Source organism: Myxocyprinus asiaticus, chromosome 26, assembly GCF_019703515.2.
Source record: "Myxocyprinus asiaticus isolate MX2 ecotype Aquarium Trade chromosome 26, UBuf_Myxa_2, whole genome shotgun sequence".
Taxonomy (NCBI): Eukaryota; Metazoa; Chordata; class Actinopteri; order Cypriniformes; family Catostomidae; genus Myxocyprinus; species Myxocyprinus asiaticus.
In genome coordinates this window covers 27064049-27082721 of record NC_059369.1, presented here as the reverse complement: position 1 = coordinate 27082721, position 18673 = coordinate 27064049, and the positions used below count along the sequence as shown (strand labels likewise).

At 38.3% G+C, this 18673-nt stretch overlaps 1 protein-coding gene across 2 annotated transcripts; it reads right to left on the bottom strand.

Moving 5' to 3' along the window:
* Positions 1-1075: 1075 nt before the first annotated feature.
* On the bottom strand, positions 1076-15943 carry LOC127417423 (repulsive guidance molecule A-like). 2 transcript variants are annotated; one of them, XM_051657473.1, is made up of 4 exons: positions 15458-15943; positions 12962-13077; positions 8975-9492; positions 1076-4551 (listed from the first exon to the last, which is right to left on the bottom strand). In XM_051657473.1, the coding sequence occupies exons 1-4, from the start codon at positions 15469-15471 to the stop codon at positions 3850-3852; spliced, it is 1350 nt and encodes a 449-aa protein (XP_051513433.1). In that variant the 5' UTR covers positions 15472-15943; the 3' UTR covers positions 1076-3849. The 2 variants fall into 2 exon arrangements, with proteins under 2 accessions (XP_051513433.1, XP_051513434.1); XM_051657474.1 differs by lacking the exon at positions 12962-13077.
* Positions 15944-18673: the final 2730 nt, after the last annotated feature.

Genomic DNA, 18673 nt, shown 5'->3' with positions numbered 1-18673 from the left:
GAGTGAAGAGATGCTTATCTCCTGAGTTATTAATGTAGTCTGGCTCTGAGCCAGTTCGAGCATTGAATTTAACAGAATTGATGAAAGGTTTTTTTTTTCCTCCCCAATCTGGAATGCCCAATTACCAATGTGCTCTAAGTCCTCGTGGTGGCGTAGTGACTCGCCTCAATCCGGGTGGCGGAGGACAAATCTCAGTTGCTTCCACGTCTGAGACCGTCAATCCGCGCATCTTATCGCGTGGCTTGTTGAGCGCGATACCGCAGAGACATAGCGCATGTGGAGGCTTCACGCTATTCTTCGTGGCATCCATGCACAACTCACCATGCGCCCCACCGAAAGTGAACCATATTATAGCGACCACAAGAAGGTTACCCCATGTGACTCTACCCTCCCTAGCAACCGGGCCAATTTGGTTGCTTAGGAGACCTAGCTGGAGTCACTCAGCATGCCCTGGATTGGAACTCACGACTCCAGGGGTCAGCGTCTTTACTCGCCCCCCCCCCCATTGATGTAAGCTTTTATAAAAAACTATAAGCTTCACTTTCTGCCTTTAAACCCTCCAAAAAGTGGCCACATTCACTTCCACTGTATGTGCCTCACTGTAACCTCAATTTCTTATTATTTTTTTTAAGAAAAGGAGGGATGAGTCGAAATATATATATATATATATATATATATATATATATATATATATATATGGTAATCAACATTACCCCACAAATACTATTGACTGATCTTAACTTGTATTGAACCCAGAATATTCCTTTAACTTGTATTGGAAAAAAACCATGTCTTACCTCATGAGTTCCTAGTCCTGCCGGAAAACAACATAATTTTTAATATCTGCAATCAAAGTTATATAATATTCAAATACAGAAACAGGAATCGTGTTCTCTGTAGATATCTCTATAGTTGTTGCCTAAAATCAGCAATCTAATGGGTTTTTACTGACTGTACCATCAGATGGCACTCTTCGCTAAACGTGCACTTAAGCCTTATTGTGTAGCCTTGAACACTTGTATGAAGAAAAAAAAAAAAACAGTGGAACACAAAAATACACACATCAAATCAACAAGACACTTTATTTTTTCTGCAATAAATAATTTACAGTATATACAGGTGGTGTGTGGCACCTCTTTAGTCCTACATACAAAAACAGACTGGCATCTCCCATTCAATGTTAATACATACAAATTTTATTATTCATTTTCATTCTTTAGCATTACAAATCTGATAACCTCTTTTACCATCAATTTAAAATCAAGTAAGAGCTAAGTTAAAAGAGAACAGAAACATAAAGTGCTTTTTGTAATAAACAACACATGAACACAAGTCATACGTTTCCTACGTATTATTTAGATACCTTGAAGAACATATCTCCTTTTTACTCTTGTACCAAATTAGGTCATAATTATTCCCTTATTCTATGTTGTTGTGCTATTTGTGTATACAATATCTCTTTAAATTTACCATACCCTCTGCTGTACCAAAAAAAAAAAAAAAAAAACACAAAATATTATTTGCCAAATCAAAAACTCACACAAACTTATATACATGTCACATTACACGTTTAAATCCAAAAAGCACTGACGATACAACCACACTTAAACACGTCATTACAATAATTTTGTATGGTTTCAAATTTCTCTTTAAAGCCATGAACTGGACCAAACACAAGCTTTCTTAGCAGTAGTAAGGCTCGCAAAAAATTTACAGTGTAAAAATAAATTACCGTGTAGCAATTATGTCTCTCAAATAATTATTTTAAGTATTATTAATATCTAAACCATAATTTCATAATTCAAACTACTTATTTAGAGAAACTTGAACACTGTTAAGAGACGAATGTGACAGATGTTCTTAGAGAAAATGCGACATGAAGGCCACATGCAGAAGTGATCTGGGCTTCATTTACAAAGTCTTTTCCAACAGTCTCTTTAAAACTATGACAATACCAAGCGTGAAGTTAGTGTGTTGTTTCCAAATCAGCCTTGTTTGAACATTACTGTTGATACAGCTCTGTTACACTAAAGCAAACACTTCTGTGCTTAGCCTTTAGAATGATATATCTGCAAATTTCACAATTTCTTGAACCGAAAAGTCTACTTCTTATGTTAACTGATGTGAGAAATTACTCATGATGTGACAAAAAGTCCATATTCAGTATCCCCCCCATCCCTCAAAATAGTGGTGCTGTGTAAGCATGTGTTTAGAGAGCCAATACGGCTACTGCTATTGACAATACTGAGTGCCAATACGCATGAGCCAGCTAATGGCTGAAGAGAATACCACCATTTCATACTGTCATAAGAAATGCATGGCAGACTGTCCCCTATAGCTCCCTGCACTAAAGTCCATCCACCACACTGTAGTTAGCAGCACCTTCCATTATTATACACATCTGGTTTGAGCCCAGATACTGAAGAGAACCACAAAGGTCCCATTTGAAAGTGAGAGAGGAAAAATTCAGCTGTTTGGGAAACTGCTGGCACTAGGGCTTGTTCTTTGGCAAAAAGCCTCCACCATAAATTCACAGATCTGCAGAGTTGTGAGTTAAACAGGGCCTACAGCACAGCCATGTCGACACCCTTTTGAAATTGAGAATGATGCTTACTCTTTAAGAAGCAGTTAGGATGAATGATGGATCTACCTACAGAGCTTGTGAAGAAACGTATCAGGAACTTGGCTCTCTCTTGGATATATGTTGATTTTTAGGTTACATGCTGCAAACAGACATGATTATTTTTTACATTTTGTAATTGTTTTTTGGAAGCAAGACAACTCTGTCGTGGACCACAACATTGTATGGCTTGAATTCATTTTTCAACTGAACAATGGCATTTACTTCGAAAACTCAAAGTAAAAAGGGTAATTTTCTATGTGCCTGAAAATTCATTTGGGCTGAATTCAAACAACCGATATGACAACAGAGAGAATACAATAAATATTTTCAAGATTATAACACCTAAGCAGTGTGGATGCAAGTCTGATTGACAGTTTGATTGACATACTGAACACACTTTTTATATAAAATGTAGCAAAGAGCTCTATGTAGGCAGTAAAACGTCTTACTGACCCATGGACCACCAAACCAGAGCTACATTAGGGTGCAGTATACAACTATTAGAAAACACTTGACCCAGACACACACACACACACACAAACATTCATATAATCACCCATACAATAATACACAATTTTCTTACACTCACACACACTCACAGACAACTACACAAAAGGCGTGGTGTTATGGCCTATTAATCTCCACTGTAGACAACATGACTTACTAGTCTGACATAGCCTTGGCCAGGGGGCTTCTTCTAGAAAGCTAATGTTTTTCCAATGATGGAGCTTCTTCAAGGAGTTAACACCTGCCAGCCCTCCATCTTTAGGAGACATTAATAAAAGCTCCTATCATGTCCTCCAGCCTTGCTCTGGGAGACATACTTCACCACTCACTTGGCATCAAGTAAACTGAAGAACATCTCCAAACTCTTCTGCAAAGAATCATCCTCCTCTCTCTCCTTTCAGTGTTGAGGGTTTAATCTGAGCCTTGTCTCAGGACCTCTTAGCACTGCCTTCTCCTTTACTGTGCAGTTATGATCACCACAGTGATGGGTGGAGCTGCAGAAATGCTCCTTCTCTGGCCAGATGAACAAACGTACATGATGAGTCCATGGCTAAGATAAGCGTGACAAGACACACAAGAGTGAAAGCTCTCGGCAGAAACTTAGGTTCTAGCTGAGAAACCCAGCCTCCAGTAGATGGAACGCAACACGATGAGAGCAGCATTTAACATGCACACAGCTTCTTACAACCATCTAATACAATGAGGATGTCCAATGGGGACTACAGATAAATGGAACACAAGTCAGTCAACAACTTTGCGGTAACAAGGCTGAAAAGGACAAAGAAGCTAAAACCAATGTTTTTGGAGACCGAGTTGAATATTGTATCCCTTTCGAAGAGATGGTACTTGTGCTTGTTGGAATGGAGCATTTTAACATCCTCAAAGGCGTAGTAGGCAGCCAGGGTGAAGTTGATGTCCCCAGAAGACAGCAAGTCAAAAACACAGGACTGGAAATACAAATCCTCGACTGGTAGACGTTCTTTGCACTTGGCCATGGCTGACTGGTAGGTGAAGCCATGGGCAGGGCTGCCTGGCCGTCCCCTGCCTAAGCCATAGCTCTCCGTAGCCCGTACTCTGAAAGTCCTGAAGTCAATTAGCTGGTTGGCAGGGCAACCATGCAAGCAGAGGTAAAGGTCTTGGTTGTCCTGGTCCTCCACCGAATTCACCACTTCCTCGGGCATCCGCACTGCAAAGGTTAGGTAGTGGCCAACTTGCCGAACTACAATAGTGGTGCCAATATAGCGTGCCTGGATCTCCACGTGTTGTCCAGGCACCTTTTCTACAACACGTAGGGTATTGGACCCATGGCGGTCACCACCATTCTTTGAACCATCAGCAAAAGCAGCTGGAAGCTCATCAGTTTCTGCATGGTACATCTTCTGGTCTACACACTCCTGAAAGTTCTTGAAGATGATTGTTAGCTGTGGTAAAGAGAAAAATAGAGGAAGTTAAAATAAACCATTTGTAAGATTATTTAAATTGGGCAGTATAGAGCACAAAAGTGCCCAACCACTTTTTCAGCCATCTTGGTTCTGGAAATGTTTTTCCCATTATTTTTTTCATATTTGTTCATTATAACTATATAACAAATAAATTGAAAGTATATTACAAAATATTCAGATGTACACAAACATATAAGTAGTTTGAGAGTGTAGGGAGAACAACTCGATTGCACTATTTGCATTAAAACCAGATTACATAATCATGGGAGTGGGCAGTCACCACTGGATTCTTTTGCCTCAGTTTGTTTGCCGTGATTCTCTGATTAGTGGAACATTTCCCTTCAGGATAATGGGTAGTGTAGTTCTTCACCAGGAGATCCACTATTAAACATGGGTTTTATAAAATAAAGTTAAAATACCATGGACTGATGGCTTCAGCAGAAGCATATACATAGGCTACCATTGATTAACAACCTCAGAGCTCATGGTAGGTCTGTATTTAAAGATGCACAGTAATTTTTTTCCTCATTAAAAAAAGGTTTAACTCCTAAAGACATGAATTGGGATTTTCAAATATATGTAGGAAATCATAGCCACTCACATTAAAATGATGACTGCAGTCATATCAGTAAACTTATAAAAGCTGTTTTATTCTACATAGAGAGGGTCCGCACATAGGGGCTGCCATGTTAGAATCACATGACCAGCTGAATTCTACTCTTTTAATCTAAGTAACCGTCCTGTTATTTGACACTTTCACTCACTGATTAAAGTAATCATGGCTGACTGTGAATACTAAAGTTCTACAATGGCATCTTTAAATGAAAACTATTGATTTTAAATGATTCTGCATCCACACCACCAGGTATCACTGTAAGTCCAAGATGACACAAACAAAAATTTACTGAGTTCACCTTTAAAGATTCATAAGTTATCATTCATAATCAATTCCCATAAAAAAAAAAAAAAATGTTTTTTTACTTCCAGAACCAGAATGTTGCTCTCTATTAAGAGCAATCATTATTTTGTCCATAAACTATTGAAAATATAATAACAATACAACAAAACACAGAGATGGCAATAATTCAGGAACTGAAAAATAACTAAACGCATTCAGTTGTAGAAATAGGTCATTTTTAACATCAGCATTTTGTAATGGAAATCTAGAAAAATAAAATACAAAAATAAAGTGCACAAGGTTTTGACTTGTTTAACCACACCACATTTGTTCAATAAACAAAGAACAGCCAGGGACAGTACATGTTTATGCACCACTGCATATGGCAAAAGATGGTGGCTAAGTACTGCATAACTGAGTCTTGTCTTTATAAAACCAGAGGATTGTGTTGTGCAGACCCTCCAAGCCCAGCAGCTTTCGTAATGTCACATTTCATCAGCAGCTCAAGATACAGGGGGCCAATGTAAACGCACTCTGGAGAAACACAGGTCCAGTCTATGTAACAGTAGGCCTTAGTATGCAGACACAAAGACAATCCATTCATGCTGCTTTGAGCCTGTGAACCCCAAATTCAGCTCCAGGGAGTGGACTTGCGCCAGCTAGAGAAAGCACAGCCTGCACAGGGGCTAATTAGAGAAGGCTGCTCCTACTACTAACTCCTCCAGCAAGCTGCCATTAGGAGGCCAACAGGGTACTGATACATATGTGACCTCAGGATGTCCAGGCTGCTCTGATCTTCGTGAAGAGAGGGGAATGCTGTGTGCATGTGTGTGTGTATGTCCGAGTTTAGAGGACAGTCAGTTGAACCAAAACATCCTATAATCGCTAATGGTCAGTGATCTGCCCCTTATTATCCCCACCCAAGGCTAGTTCTTCGCAGTACAGCAAGGGCTTGTTTAAAGCAAAGGGCGTCTTGTTTGCACAGGTGTCATCTGCCTGCAATATTGTTTTTGCCTTAGTCCTGGCTAAATAACCTCTGAGCCACTAATTTATTTAAGCACAGTCAACTTAACAAAAATATAATTATCTCTCAGCCCCACTGTAGGTCAATCTACAGTTGAAGTCAGAAGTTTACATACAGTACACCTTAGCCAAATACATTGTTTTTCACAATTCCTGACATTTAATCATAGAAAACATTCCCTGTCTTAGGTCAGTTAGGATCACTACTTTATTTTAAGAATGTGAAATGTCAGAATAATAGTAGAGAGAATGATTTATTTCAGCTTTTATTTCTTTCATCACACTCCCAGTGGGTCTGAAGTTTACATACAGTTTGTTAGTATTTGGTAGCATTGCCTTTAAATTGTTAAACTTGGGTCAAACATTTTGTGTCGCCTTCCACAAGCTTCTCACAATAAGTTACTGGAATTTTGGCCTATTCCTCCAGACAGAACTGGTGTAACTGAGTCAGGTTTGTAGGCCTCCTTGCTCGCACACGCTTTTTCAGTTCTGCCCACAACTTTTCTTTCAGACTGAGGTCAGGGCTTTGTAATGGCCACTCCAATACCTTGACTTTGTTGTCCTTAAGCCATTTTGCCACAACTTTGGAGGCATGCTTGGGGTCATTGTCCATTTGGAAGACCCATTTGCGACTGAGCTTTAACTTCAGGGCTGATGTCTTGAGATGTTGCTTCAATATATCCACATCATTTTCCTTCCTCATGATAAAATCTATTTTGTGAAGTACACCAGTCCCTCCTGCAGCAAAGCACCCCCACAACATGATGCTGCCACCCCCATGCTTCACGGTTGGGATGGTGTTCTTCGGCTTGCAAACTTCACCCTTTTCCTCCAAACATAACGATGGTCATTATGGCAAAAAAAAGTTACATTATTGTTTCATCAGACTAGAGAACATTTCTCCAAAAAAGTAAGATCTTTGTCCCCATGTGCACTTGCAAACTATAGTCTGCCTCTTTTATGGCAGTTTTGGAGCACTGGCTTCCTTCTTGCTGAGCAGCCTTTCAGGTTATGTCAATAGAGGACTCATTTAACTGTGGATATAGATACTTGTCTACCTGTTTCCTCCAGCATCTTCACGAGGTCCTTTGCTGTTGTTCTGGGATTGATTTGCTCTTTTTGCACCAAACTACGTTCGTCTCTAGGAGACAGAATGCATCTCCTTCCTGAGCGGTATGATTGCTGCGTGGTCCCATGGTGTTTATACTTGCATACTATTGTCTGTATAGATGAACGTGGTACCTTCAGGCATTTGGAAATTGCTCCCAAGGATGAACCAGACTTGTGGAGGTCCACAATTTTTTTTTCTGAGGTCTTGGCTGATTTATTTTGAATTTTCCATGATGTCAAGCAAAGAGGCACTGAGTTTGAAGGTAGGCCTTAAAATACATCCACAGGTACGCTTCCAATTGACTCCAATTAGCCTATTAGAAGCTAATTGCCTAAAGGCTTGTCATCATTTTCTGGAATTTTCCAAGCTGCTTAAAGGCACACTTCACCCACTGAATTGTGATAAAGTCAATTAAAGTGAAACAATCTGTCTGTAAACAATTGTTGGAAAAATTACTTGTGTCATGCACAAAGTAGACTTGCCAAAACTATAGTTTGCTAATATGAAAATCTGTGGAGTGGTTAAAAAAAGAATTTTAATGACTTCAACCTAAGTGTATGTAAACTTCTGACTTCAACTGTACTTAATGGTGAATCATTAGAGGTACCTGATGATGGGAAATTGGTCTGTTTCTAAATGCGAGTAAGTAACTTCTTGTGTTTTCCTCCTATCCTCACTGCTGCTCAACACTGACCACAAGCAAAAACCCGGTCAACCCCGGTCACATAATTAGAGCAGCCAAAAAGGACATCAGACGAACAAAAGAAATATTTTACGATTCTACAATCAGACACATAAACTTGTAGACCTTTCACCTTGAACTCCACAGAGGGCCAGTTCTAAGGCAGCTCCCTAGTTTGTCCAATGTACTGTAATTTATGAGGTATGAGGGCCAGCTAATGCAGAGAAAATATCGGCAGTTTCCTGTATGGACTTAGCACTTAGTTAAAACAACAAGGCTCTTAAATCGCATGCAAACAATGGTGAGGACTGCCACAGATATTGTAACATTAGTCTTGGTAGTCTGACATAAATGAAGGAGCTGGAGCCTAGTAACATTCTAAGTTATTACCTCTCTTTTACTGCTGGCATTTCCTTAAAAACGTTTATCAGACTTTCATCAATTGTGTCACTTATCACGTCTTCATCTGTTGTGAAATAGATCCAAATGTAGATACAACGTGCAGACTTGCATCTGCACTCAAAAGCCTGCCTTCTCTTCCCACTGGTAAAACCACACTTTCACCATTAACTAGTTCCTTGCTGAAAACTTACAACAACTATCTTTGGTTGATTTATGGTTGAGAAGGAGTTTTTCATTACTGTCAATGCTGAAATAGCTTATGTTAGCCAAAAAAAAAAAATGTTACCTTGCTAGTCGCCGTAGCAGAAGACCCAGGCAGAACGGGAGTGTTCGTAACCTGCACAGACAGGTACTTATTGTGAATCAGTGGCCAAGCTCCCTCAACTTTACAGGTCTGAAAGTCATCGCTGAATGTGCGGAGGTGCGGGTCTCCAAAAAAGCCGCAATGTGTGTAATTGGGAGTTGCGGCATGACGTGGTAAACTCCGCTCATAGTGGCACACCTCTGGCCCATCCGAGGGAACGTGGATGTCTGGTTGGGGTGCTGGCTGGGCTGGGGGAGGGGGTGTCCATGCACGAGGTTGGGTAGTGGGCCCTTCTTTTGAGCAGTTGTGTTGGCTCATTAAATCCTCTATACCATGTTGGGCTGAATGGTAGGCCAGGTCGCCCCGGCATGTACGGGCAGTGCGTCGGACACAGTTGTTGTATGCTCGCAGAGCAGTGCAGAACTCCTCTTCTGGGCCAGAACTGGAGGTGGAGGCCCAGAACTCAGAATTACACTTGAGGATCTTACACTGCAGAGTTGCTGTGAAGAGAAAAGAGAGATAGCATAAACATACTGGCAAGAGCAAATAAAGCTTACGATAATCTGTAACGTAATAAGCACTAACTGCAGTAGCTTACAAACTGATTTAGCTTTTAAACGGAAAACTAAACATTAACCTAAAATTAAATAAAAAGGCATTTGAGAAACCATTTTATTAAATTTCAGGTTTCTTTGGGGGGCCTGGGTAGCTCAGCGAATAAAGATGCTGACTACCACCCCTAGTGTCACGAGTTCGAATCCAGTGCGTGCTGAGTGACTCCAGCCAGGTCTCCTAAGCAACCAAATTGGCCCGGTTGCTAGGGAGGGTAGAGTCACATGGGGTAACCACCTTGTGGTCGCTATAATGTGGTTCGCTCTCGGTGGGGCACGTGGTGAGTTGTGCATGGATGCTGCGGAGAATAGCATGAGCCTCCACACGCACTATGTCTCTGCGGTAACGCGCTCAACAAGCCACGTGATAAGATTCACGGGTTGATGGTCTCAACTGAGATTCGTCCTCCGCCACCCGGATTGAGGTGAGTCACTTCGCCACCTCGTGGACTTAGAGCGCATTGGGAATTGGGCATTCCAAATTGAAAAAAAAACAAAAAAACATTTCAGGTTTCTTTTACACTCAATCAAGAACAGTTCATTTTAATTTCCTATAGTTTTTCTTTTATTCTCATTGCAGAGAAAATAAAACAAATTTTATGCACATTTTAACACTTTTCATATAAACATAATCACACATTTTAAATTATTTTCAGTACTGAACTTTAAATAAAGGTCAGTTAATGTTCTGTTTATAAATGCCCATATATATATATATATATATGTGTGTGTGTGTGTGTGTGTGTATTATAAGTGCTCCAGTCCCTTCTAACAAATAAATTCTCTCTACATCTGGACAAAGTGAGGCTTTAATTTCATCAGTAATAATAAAAAATAAAAAAATCCAAACTAAGCTCCAAGGTTCTGTGTTTTGCCAACTTCCATCAAGTCTAAGTGGTCTTAATGTAGTCCTATAAAGCAAGGCTGTTGTTGTTTTGTTGTCTTTTCAAAAAGAAATTAAACAAAAATATGAAAGTAGGCCAATTAACATTTGTTTATTTTATGTGAAACATTCAAAAATGATAATGGAATGTTTTATGTCTATATAACAGGGGATGAAAAAACAACACAACAACTATTGTAATACGAAAACCTAAAGCAATAAGCATCTAAATAGGCATCATTACAAAGTACTGAACCCTCGACAGACTTATATATATCTTCATTACCGCACCATGAGTTACATCACTTTGTATTAGCAAATGGACTGTATGCTTTTTTGAAAAAAAAAAAAAAAAGAAAGCTTGATTGATTGATTCCAAAATTTTGGTTGGATAATTAGTAATTTCACACTGTCTGATGTGCAACCCAAATGAACGGCATTAAGACAAATGGGAAAGAAAGTCTGTAAACTGACATTCACAATGACAAAAGTCAATAATTTAAAAGTGCAAATCATCTCATATCAAATTCACACACATTCACACCTGGTGCTCTATTTGCATTGCTAAACAGACAGCTTTTGAGTAAAGCCCTGTGGGTGTCAGCAACCTCCTCTTAGGAGTTAGGGCAAATGTTAGGGCTTTTCACAGAAGGGGGTAGCTGTTTGTGTAGTGTGTGTGTGGGAGGAGTGTACTCCTAGGACTCTGAAAGAAGACAATGCAATTTGCCATTGAGAAGAAACCAGCGGAGTCATAAATTAGCCCTGTGTAAAGGGATTAGGTAGAGTTTCATCAGCCATGCAGGGCAGGGGAGAAGGGGGCTGAGGACTGCCTTAAAGAAACAGGATATCTGGAGAGAAACTAGCTCCAGGACCAATGGGTGGAACATAGAGTAGGTCTCACCATTCTACAGGTCAAACTGGATATGAGATAGCCACCTGTCCAGAGCAAAAGGCCGTAATCAAAGGCAAAAGCAATTTCAAGCGCATTCCCCCTTCCTTGGATTACAAGGGCTCAAATGAAGGCAGAAGGCTTTTGAATCCTTTTATCATTTAAAGAAGACCTCTTTTGTTTGATATAATTATGATTTGAATAGATTTGCTAAGACATGCCAAAACTTACAATTTTACATTTTCTGTGTGAAACCCTCTATGCTACTTAACTCCAAAAACTCTGCACAGTACAATTGTTAGACTGTATTAGAAAGCTGTTTTTGTTGTTTCCAAATTATTTTTCATATATCTCTCTGTCTCTGTCACACACCTTCCACCTAACAGCAACAAAGTGCATTTATCATCCATCTGATAAGGGACAATAAGCTAATTTAAGATGTCAACATCTAGCGCTTGCATGATTGCCTATTAATTAGCATTAAATAACTTGAAAGAGGGTAAGACAAGGGGTGTGAAATCAAACTGAAGGCTGCCTACAATTGACCAGAACCTTGACAGAAAAAAACAACACTTGTAAATTCCATTATAGGGAGCTACACATGAATCAGTTATCACATTCTCAAAAACACTGGCGACCCATAATCATGTGAGAGTGCCTAACAAATCCAGCCTGCTTTTAACACAAAAGCTTCCCACAGAATGTTGCAGGAAGGTTTTTGTGAGATAAGCTTATAGGCACTCACACCATAGACTTCTACTTAAGTATGCTAATGATAATTACAACCTTACAACACCCGAACTTGATTGCTTAGAGACATTTTTAGATTGTAAGATTAGGTTATATTATTTGGCCCATTTATGAACCATTCCAAAAGTCCGTCTGAAGAGGCTTTACTGTGTTTTTTTTTTCGCAAATTTGGCCTTCACAAGTACGGTGAAGGCATGTTATGTTGAGAAAGCGCCAGTAAAGCGGGTTCGCCTCCCCTCCCCCAAACACAACACGTCTCCGCCAGAGCTGTGGGAAACACTATAGTGCAAAAGAACCGAACCCAACTTTCGAATCATTAGAACGCTTTTTTATCATGCGGCTTGAACAACTGCTCTATTAAACAACTAAATTAAACAGTTAAATAAACAGTCTCGCGTTGCACACGAAACGGCAAAAATCAGCAATTCTTTGTTTTTTATTTTAAACTGTTTAGATAGAAATATTGACCGATTTAGCGCCATTTCAATGCATTTTCAAATCATTATTTGTAGGAAACAGCTCGAAAGCTATGAAATGATACTATTTAGAAAAACAACGATATTTATAAAGCACTATAGCCTCCTCAACACTGATGCGTTTTAGATGTGAAATAACTTTTACAAGACATAACTGGGTCATGATGACTAAAAATACACCCAACTGTGTTTAATTTGCAACTAATAAAGTGTGCTTGTCGGCCTTATAATACCTGTTTAACTACTGTGAATGTTCGCCACTAGGCTACCCCACTTTTAAAACTAAATGCAACATATCTTCATTTTCCACACCACAAACTCTTATTCATTATATTCTTCATGGCAAATGTCTTTTCTTACCTGCTGGAAACAGACAGAGAAACACCACAAGGAACTCGCTGACTTCTAGCGCCGATGGTCCTGCTCCTTTCCCCATAACCATCCATCCAGCACGGGACAGCGCTCCTCTCCTCTCCCTAGTCAAACCATCAAGGTGAAGGTAGGCGAATTAGAGCAATGCTGCGACTTTCCGCTCGAGTATGAGTTGTTGAAAAATCGTGCCGTCTTTCCTTCGCACAAAGATCATTGCTTTTGTCATAGGTGTTCTCCGTGTTCACACATTCCCCAAACCTCACTACAAACGTGCCATCGATCTTCCAGTTCGCTAGTGTCAAGAGGGTGCAGCCTATACTGCGAAGCGCACCAATAAGAAGTCGCTGTTTCGCCACCAACCCTTCACTAGTTTCAAATTACGCCTGAGCTTTGAAAAAGTAGTTCGCCCGTTCGCCTTGTAGACAGATAACCCATGAAATTGAACATATTACTTTTAAACATAACAAAATAATAACTAAAGTATAATAAGTGAATAATAGCCTACTTTGCAAGGAGCATGCATTTTCAATTCGGACAAACTCATAATAGTAGGCCATAAGTTTAAATCAAGCTAAATGTAAAGAGCCTTCATCACTGCTTAAATCATCAGTGCAATTACTAACATTCATCTGACTCTCAAAGTTTATTTCATCAATAAAAAAGAGCTAAATGTAGTTAAGTAACATGTTAAATGATTATTAACAGACATTGCAAGTTAGGCTTCATTGGAAAACTGACAAGTGGTGTAAACCTTTTTGACTCCAAGGCCCCTTCATTGTACAAGACAATATTCGAAGGTTCCCCAGAAACTAGGAGTGTCGATAGATTCAAATAATTAATTTTTTTATTTCAGAAATTTCAGGAACTGGCAATTTGTTGTAGGTCTACATCTTGATTTTTGGCTGTTTTAGTATTTTAATTAAGTTAAATTGTTACAATATCACTAATGAAATAATATCAAGTCATCTCATGGCCCCCTTGGGAGTGTGCCAAGGCCCTTATTAGTGTTCCTTGGCTTGCTGGTTGAGTACCACTGCAGTAGACCAACAACAGATTGATTTTAGGGAGTGCATGGGATAAGCGAAATGCTTCTATCTATAATCCCAACAAATACCTTAAATCAGAAGTGGGAGAGAAGGCCACTCCACCCATAATTAAACTGCAACACCATTATTCATGCATACCTGTTACATGCATAGGTCTATCTCTGTTAACATAAATGCATCCTCCCAAAGCATCATTGTCATCAGTGCCAACCTCCAAAGCCAACCCTATTTAAAGGATTTTATTCTTCCAACAAAATATTGCAGTATTGCAGGATTTGTTGGCAATAGTCCATTGTAATCTCTGTAAGATAACTTACTATAAGTAATGTGCATTACAAATCTTTTTAGAATATAAAATGTGCTGTAACCCAGTCAAGAGATATATTCAGCTGTGTGCCACACCACATTTCCTTCACTGACACTCAGTCTGCCTGACAAATCACTTTTCATTCTTAATAAGTTGCATTATTAAAGCTTATGAAATGTATATTTAATACACCTATTACTAAGACATTTATTCAAAACAAATTGATAGGACTAACTTTTAATATGCACGTGAGATGATGGATGCTTCCCATTTTATGTATAAAGCTACAATGTAAATATACTATCCACCAAGAATAAAACATATGGATTTTATTTTTTTATTTTTATAATAATGACAGAATTTAATTTTACAATTCAGAATCAGCTGTTGCAATCCAATAGATGGCGCTTGCACAGTGGAGGAGAATTAAAATCTCCAGAGATGCGTCCTCGTGCATTAGGTTTTGAAAGCACCACTCTCATTATTATATAGTTCTCGCATTTATAACTGTAATGTCTTCATTTTCTATTAAGGTTAGAGAAAATAACTGGGATGAATTGAATGCATAATGCCAAAATTGAGAATAAGATATCCCACCTTTAATGAGGTAGACAGTTTGGTTTTAACAGATGTCAACTCAACACAGATATAGTCTAACCATATGTGGATTTAACTTAAAGTATGATTTCTAGCTTGGCAGAGACAGGGACTAAAATATTAAAATGCAAAGGTAGGTTATATAATATATAGTAAAACATTTAGTGATGGTAATATGCATACATACATACATATATATATATATATATATATATATATATATATATATATATATATATATATATATATATATATAAACATTCTCTTCTAACTCAATAACAAATCATCCTTAAAAATAACAATAACAAGCATCTTAAAGCCAAACGTTTGGGTTACTTGATGTTAGGCAGACTTGAAAACAAACCATCAGTAACTCTTAAAATTGCAACCCGATGATGCAGTGAACATTATCGTTGGCTATATAATTTGATGAGTGGCTGACGATGACAAGTCAGCTATTCAAATAAAATAACCGCTACAGAGTGTATGCATTTAAAGAAGTTATTTGTAGATAAGATATAACCGATTACCCACCTTCTCGAATGCATGGAGCTTTTCAACACTTTGGGGTTGTATTTCTTTCCGAAACCGGGATGAAGCTCGTGGGTAGAATCCGGATTGCAGCGCGTGCAAGCGTGTTTTGTATTAGTAATCCGAAATGTTATTGAAGTCAAAGCATCGTTGTTAAAGTTGAGGTGAAACACTGCTGTCGACCCTGCATGATGTCCCCTTTGCCGTTTATGACACTAGCCGATCATTTTAATGGCGAGATAGGTCTTTATCTAAGGACTGCTAATTTACTTGCGTGTCTGATGTTTTTTTCATCGGTCTCTTGAATGAAGGTAGCATCCGTCAACCAGTTTAGTGACACACAGACGATAAAAAAGAAAACCTCGCATATTTTGAATTGATTGTCATTTTTCGGCTCTTTTCTCAAATTTCTCTCTGACTCTCAGGACTTTAGTAGGAAGAGCCCTCCGGGAAGCACTGTTGATGGCACTGGCTGGTTTCCACGCCTCAGTGTTGTTAAATGACTAGTTTGAATGTATGATACAATGATCAGCGCTGCTTGACGCTGCTGCAGTCTCAAAACTCCTCTCACTGCCATGTAATGAATGCTGGGGTATGTCTTTAAAATCGAGCCTGAAATATAAATGAAAAAGATTACGTTTGATGTCACCCTAACGAGGAATTTGAGTTCTAAAATAGGCTTTTATTTATATATACACTACCGGTCAAAAGTTTTGAAGCACTTGACTGAAATATTTCTCATGATCTTAAAAATCTTTTGATCTGAAGGCGTTTGCTTAAATGTTTTAAATTAGTTTTGTAGACAAAAATATATTTGTGCCACCATATTAATTGATTTCATTATAAAAATAAAATTTAATAATAATAATAATAATAATAAAAATGACTTGGACGAAATAATAAAGAAAAGCAGCCAATAAGTGCCCAACATAGATGGGAACTCCTTCAATACTGTTTAAAAAGCATCACAGGGTGATACCTCAAGAAGTTGGTTGAGAAAATGTCAAGAGTACATGTCTGCAAATTCTAGGCAAAGGGTGACTACTTTGAAGATGCTAAAATATAACACATTTATGATTTATTCTGGATTTTGTTTAGTCACAACATAATTCCCATAGTTCCATTTATGTTATTCCATAGTTTTGATGACTACTATTATTCTAAAATGTAAAGAAAATAATAATAATAATAGCAATAAAAATAATAATAAAGAATGAGTGTTTCAAAAATTTTGACCAGTAGTGTATATACTATTCCTATTGTATTTAAAAATAGTATGTGTAACAGTATAGTATGTGTAACATGGGCACTGTACATGGTAACAAAACATGTCTTGCAAACGAATTGTATCAGCTAGACTTTGTTTATTGTTGGGTGTAATTACATGATGCAACCTTACCCTAAAAGCAGTCAAAACACTGATAATATAATTAGACAATTTAAATGTAAGTGGCAGAGATCCAGAAAGTAACTCAACCTAGTAAGTGCTAGAACCAAAACTGGCTGCTCTGAGTCATGTACTTGTACCAGAAGAGCACATGAGAATTAGCATTTAAGACCCTTGATCAGCCTGGCTGTTGGCAATCATAAATGTTTGGCAACCTAAAATGCACCTTGACTTAATATAGTTACATGGTTGTGTACACATTCTATTTTCAATGCTATGACAATGTCCGTATGAAAATGACAGATGCTTGAAGGGTAATCACTTTTACGTTGATCTGCTAGTTTCCAAGGGATAGGCTTTCACCCAGAGAATGACTTTAGAACAGCCGGATGCTGGACATGGTGGAGGACAAGAAAGAGAGGGGGTGCAAGGGCAAACAGACGGCTTGCTAAAGCTATGTGCTCAGATGACACATATTTGGCTGACATCTGAGTGATAAACCCTGCATTTGTATATATATAAAAAAGTAACTTTTACCATGCTTAAAATCCAGAATAGGCATTAACAAAAATGACAGAGGGTGATATGCTCCAAGAAGGATTGTATGAACTATACAGCTTTATTTCCATGATATGAGAAAAAGTGAATGTGCCTGAAATAAAGAAATAAATAAATCATACCTCATGAGATTAAACAGTGAGGAGAAAAACACAATTGAGTGAAAATGGGAATGGATAAAGAATGCAGTACGAGTCTGACAGAGACTAAACAACATAAAAGTTGACAAAAATATATCAAGGCCACACAGCTACAGGATGCCACACATGCACTGAATGAAAAGTAATTTATTACATTTTGGCTCAACACAAAGACTTTGACTTCAATATGTTTCAGTAGTCACTCATTCAGACATGAAAACAGATGCAATCAGTCGTAGTTATTGCCACAAGAAATGAAGAAAAATCAATAAGGCCCTTCCCTTTTTGCTACCCCTTGATTTCCTTTCATTTGCTTCATGACTGAATACTGACAGGGCCAATCTCATTATGTTTCATGTAATCCATTATAGGCACTCTGTCATTTGTAGGCATGTCCACTATAACAGAACCTGAGGTGAAGATGGGACTTGACAGAGAGTGAGCCGTTACAGCCAGTAATTATGGAAAGAAAGCATGGGATCCTGATGTGGGTGAAAACCATTAATTTTCCAATTTGTCTTGTGAAAAGGCAGAGGATTGGGCACAATCTGGCAAAGTGCTCGAATCTGGCAGATGTTTATTTTATGAATGTCTGTGAAAAAGGCTGCTTTAAAGACACTATGATCTGAAGCACATTTTCACACATTTAAAGGAACATTTTAAACAATAATGGCAAAACGTGATCAAAGACTTATCTATTTTCCATTGTATTGGGTGTAATGTGGTAGATAAGTTTAAAGAATGGCTAGACTGACATTTTCCCCCTTCAGTGGAAAGAAATGCAGTAATGAAATACGGTAGAGGCTAATGTCAAAAGAAAATACAAATAGGGCATTAGCCTAACCATATACTTCATACATTCATATAACATTCACAGCATTTTATACATTTTATTAATTTTTAACCAGGCTTTAAGGACATGTACAACAGTTTAAAACAATAGAATTCTCATATTTTCACATAACATGTATTACACTTATTTGGAAAACACTGGGCTATAAATCATGAAATCAGATAGGATTAATACTAAATTTACATTCTTGTACGTGTGCACAAACGTGGTCAAACTCCACACATGCAATCCATATGCATCCCTCAAAAATGATCCATACACAGCAAAATGACCAGTGTTTA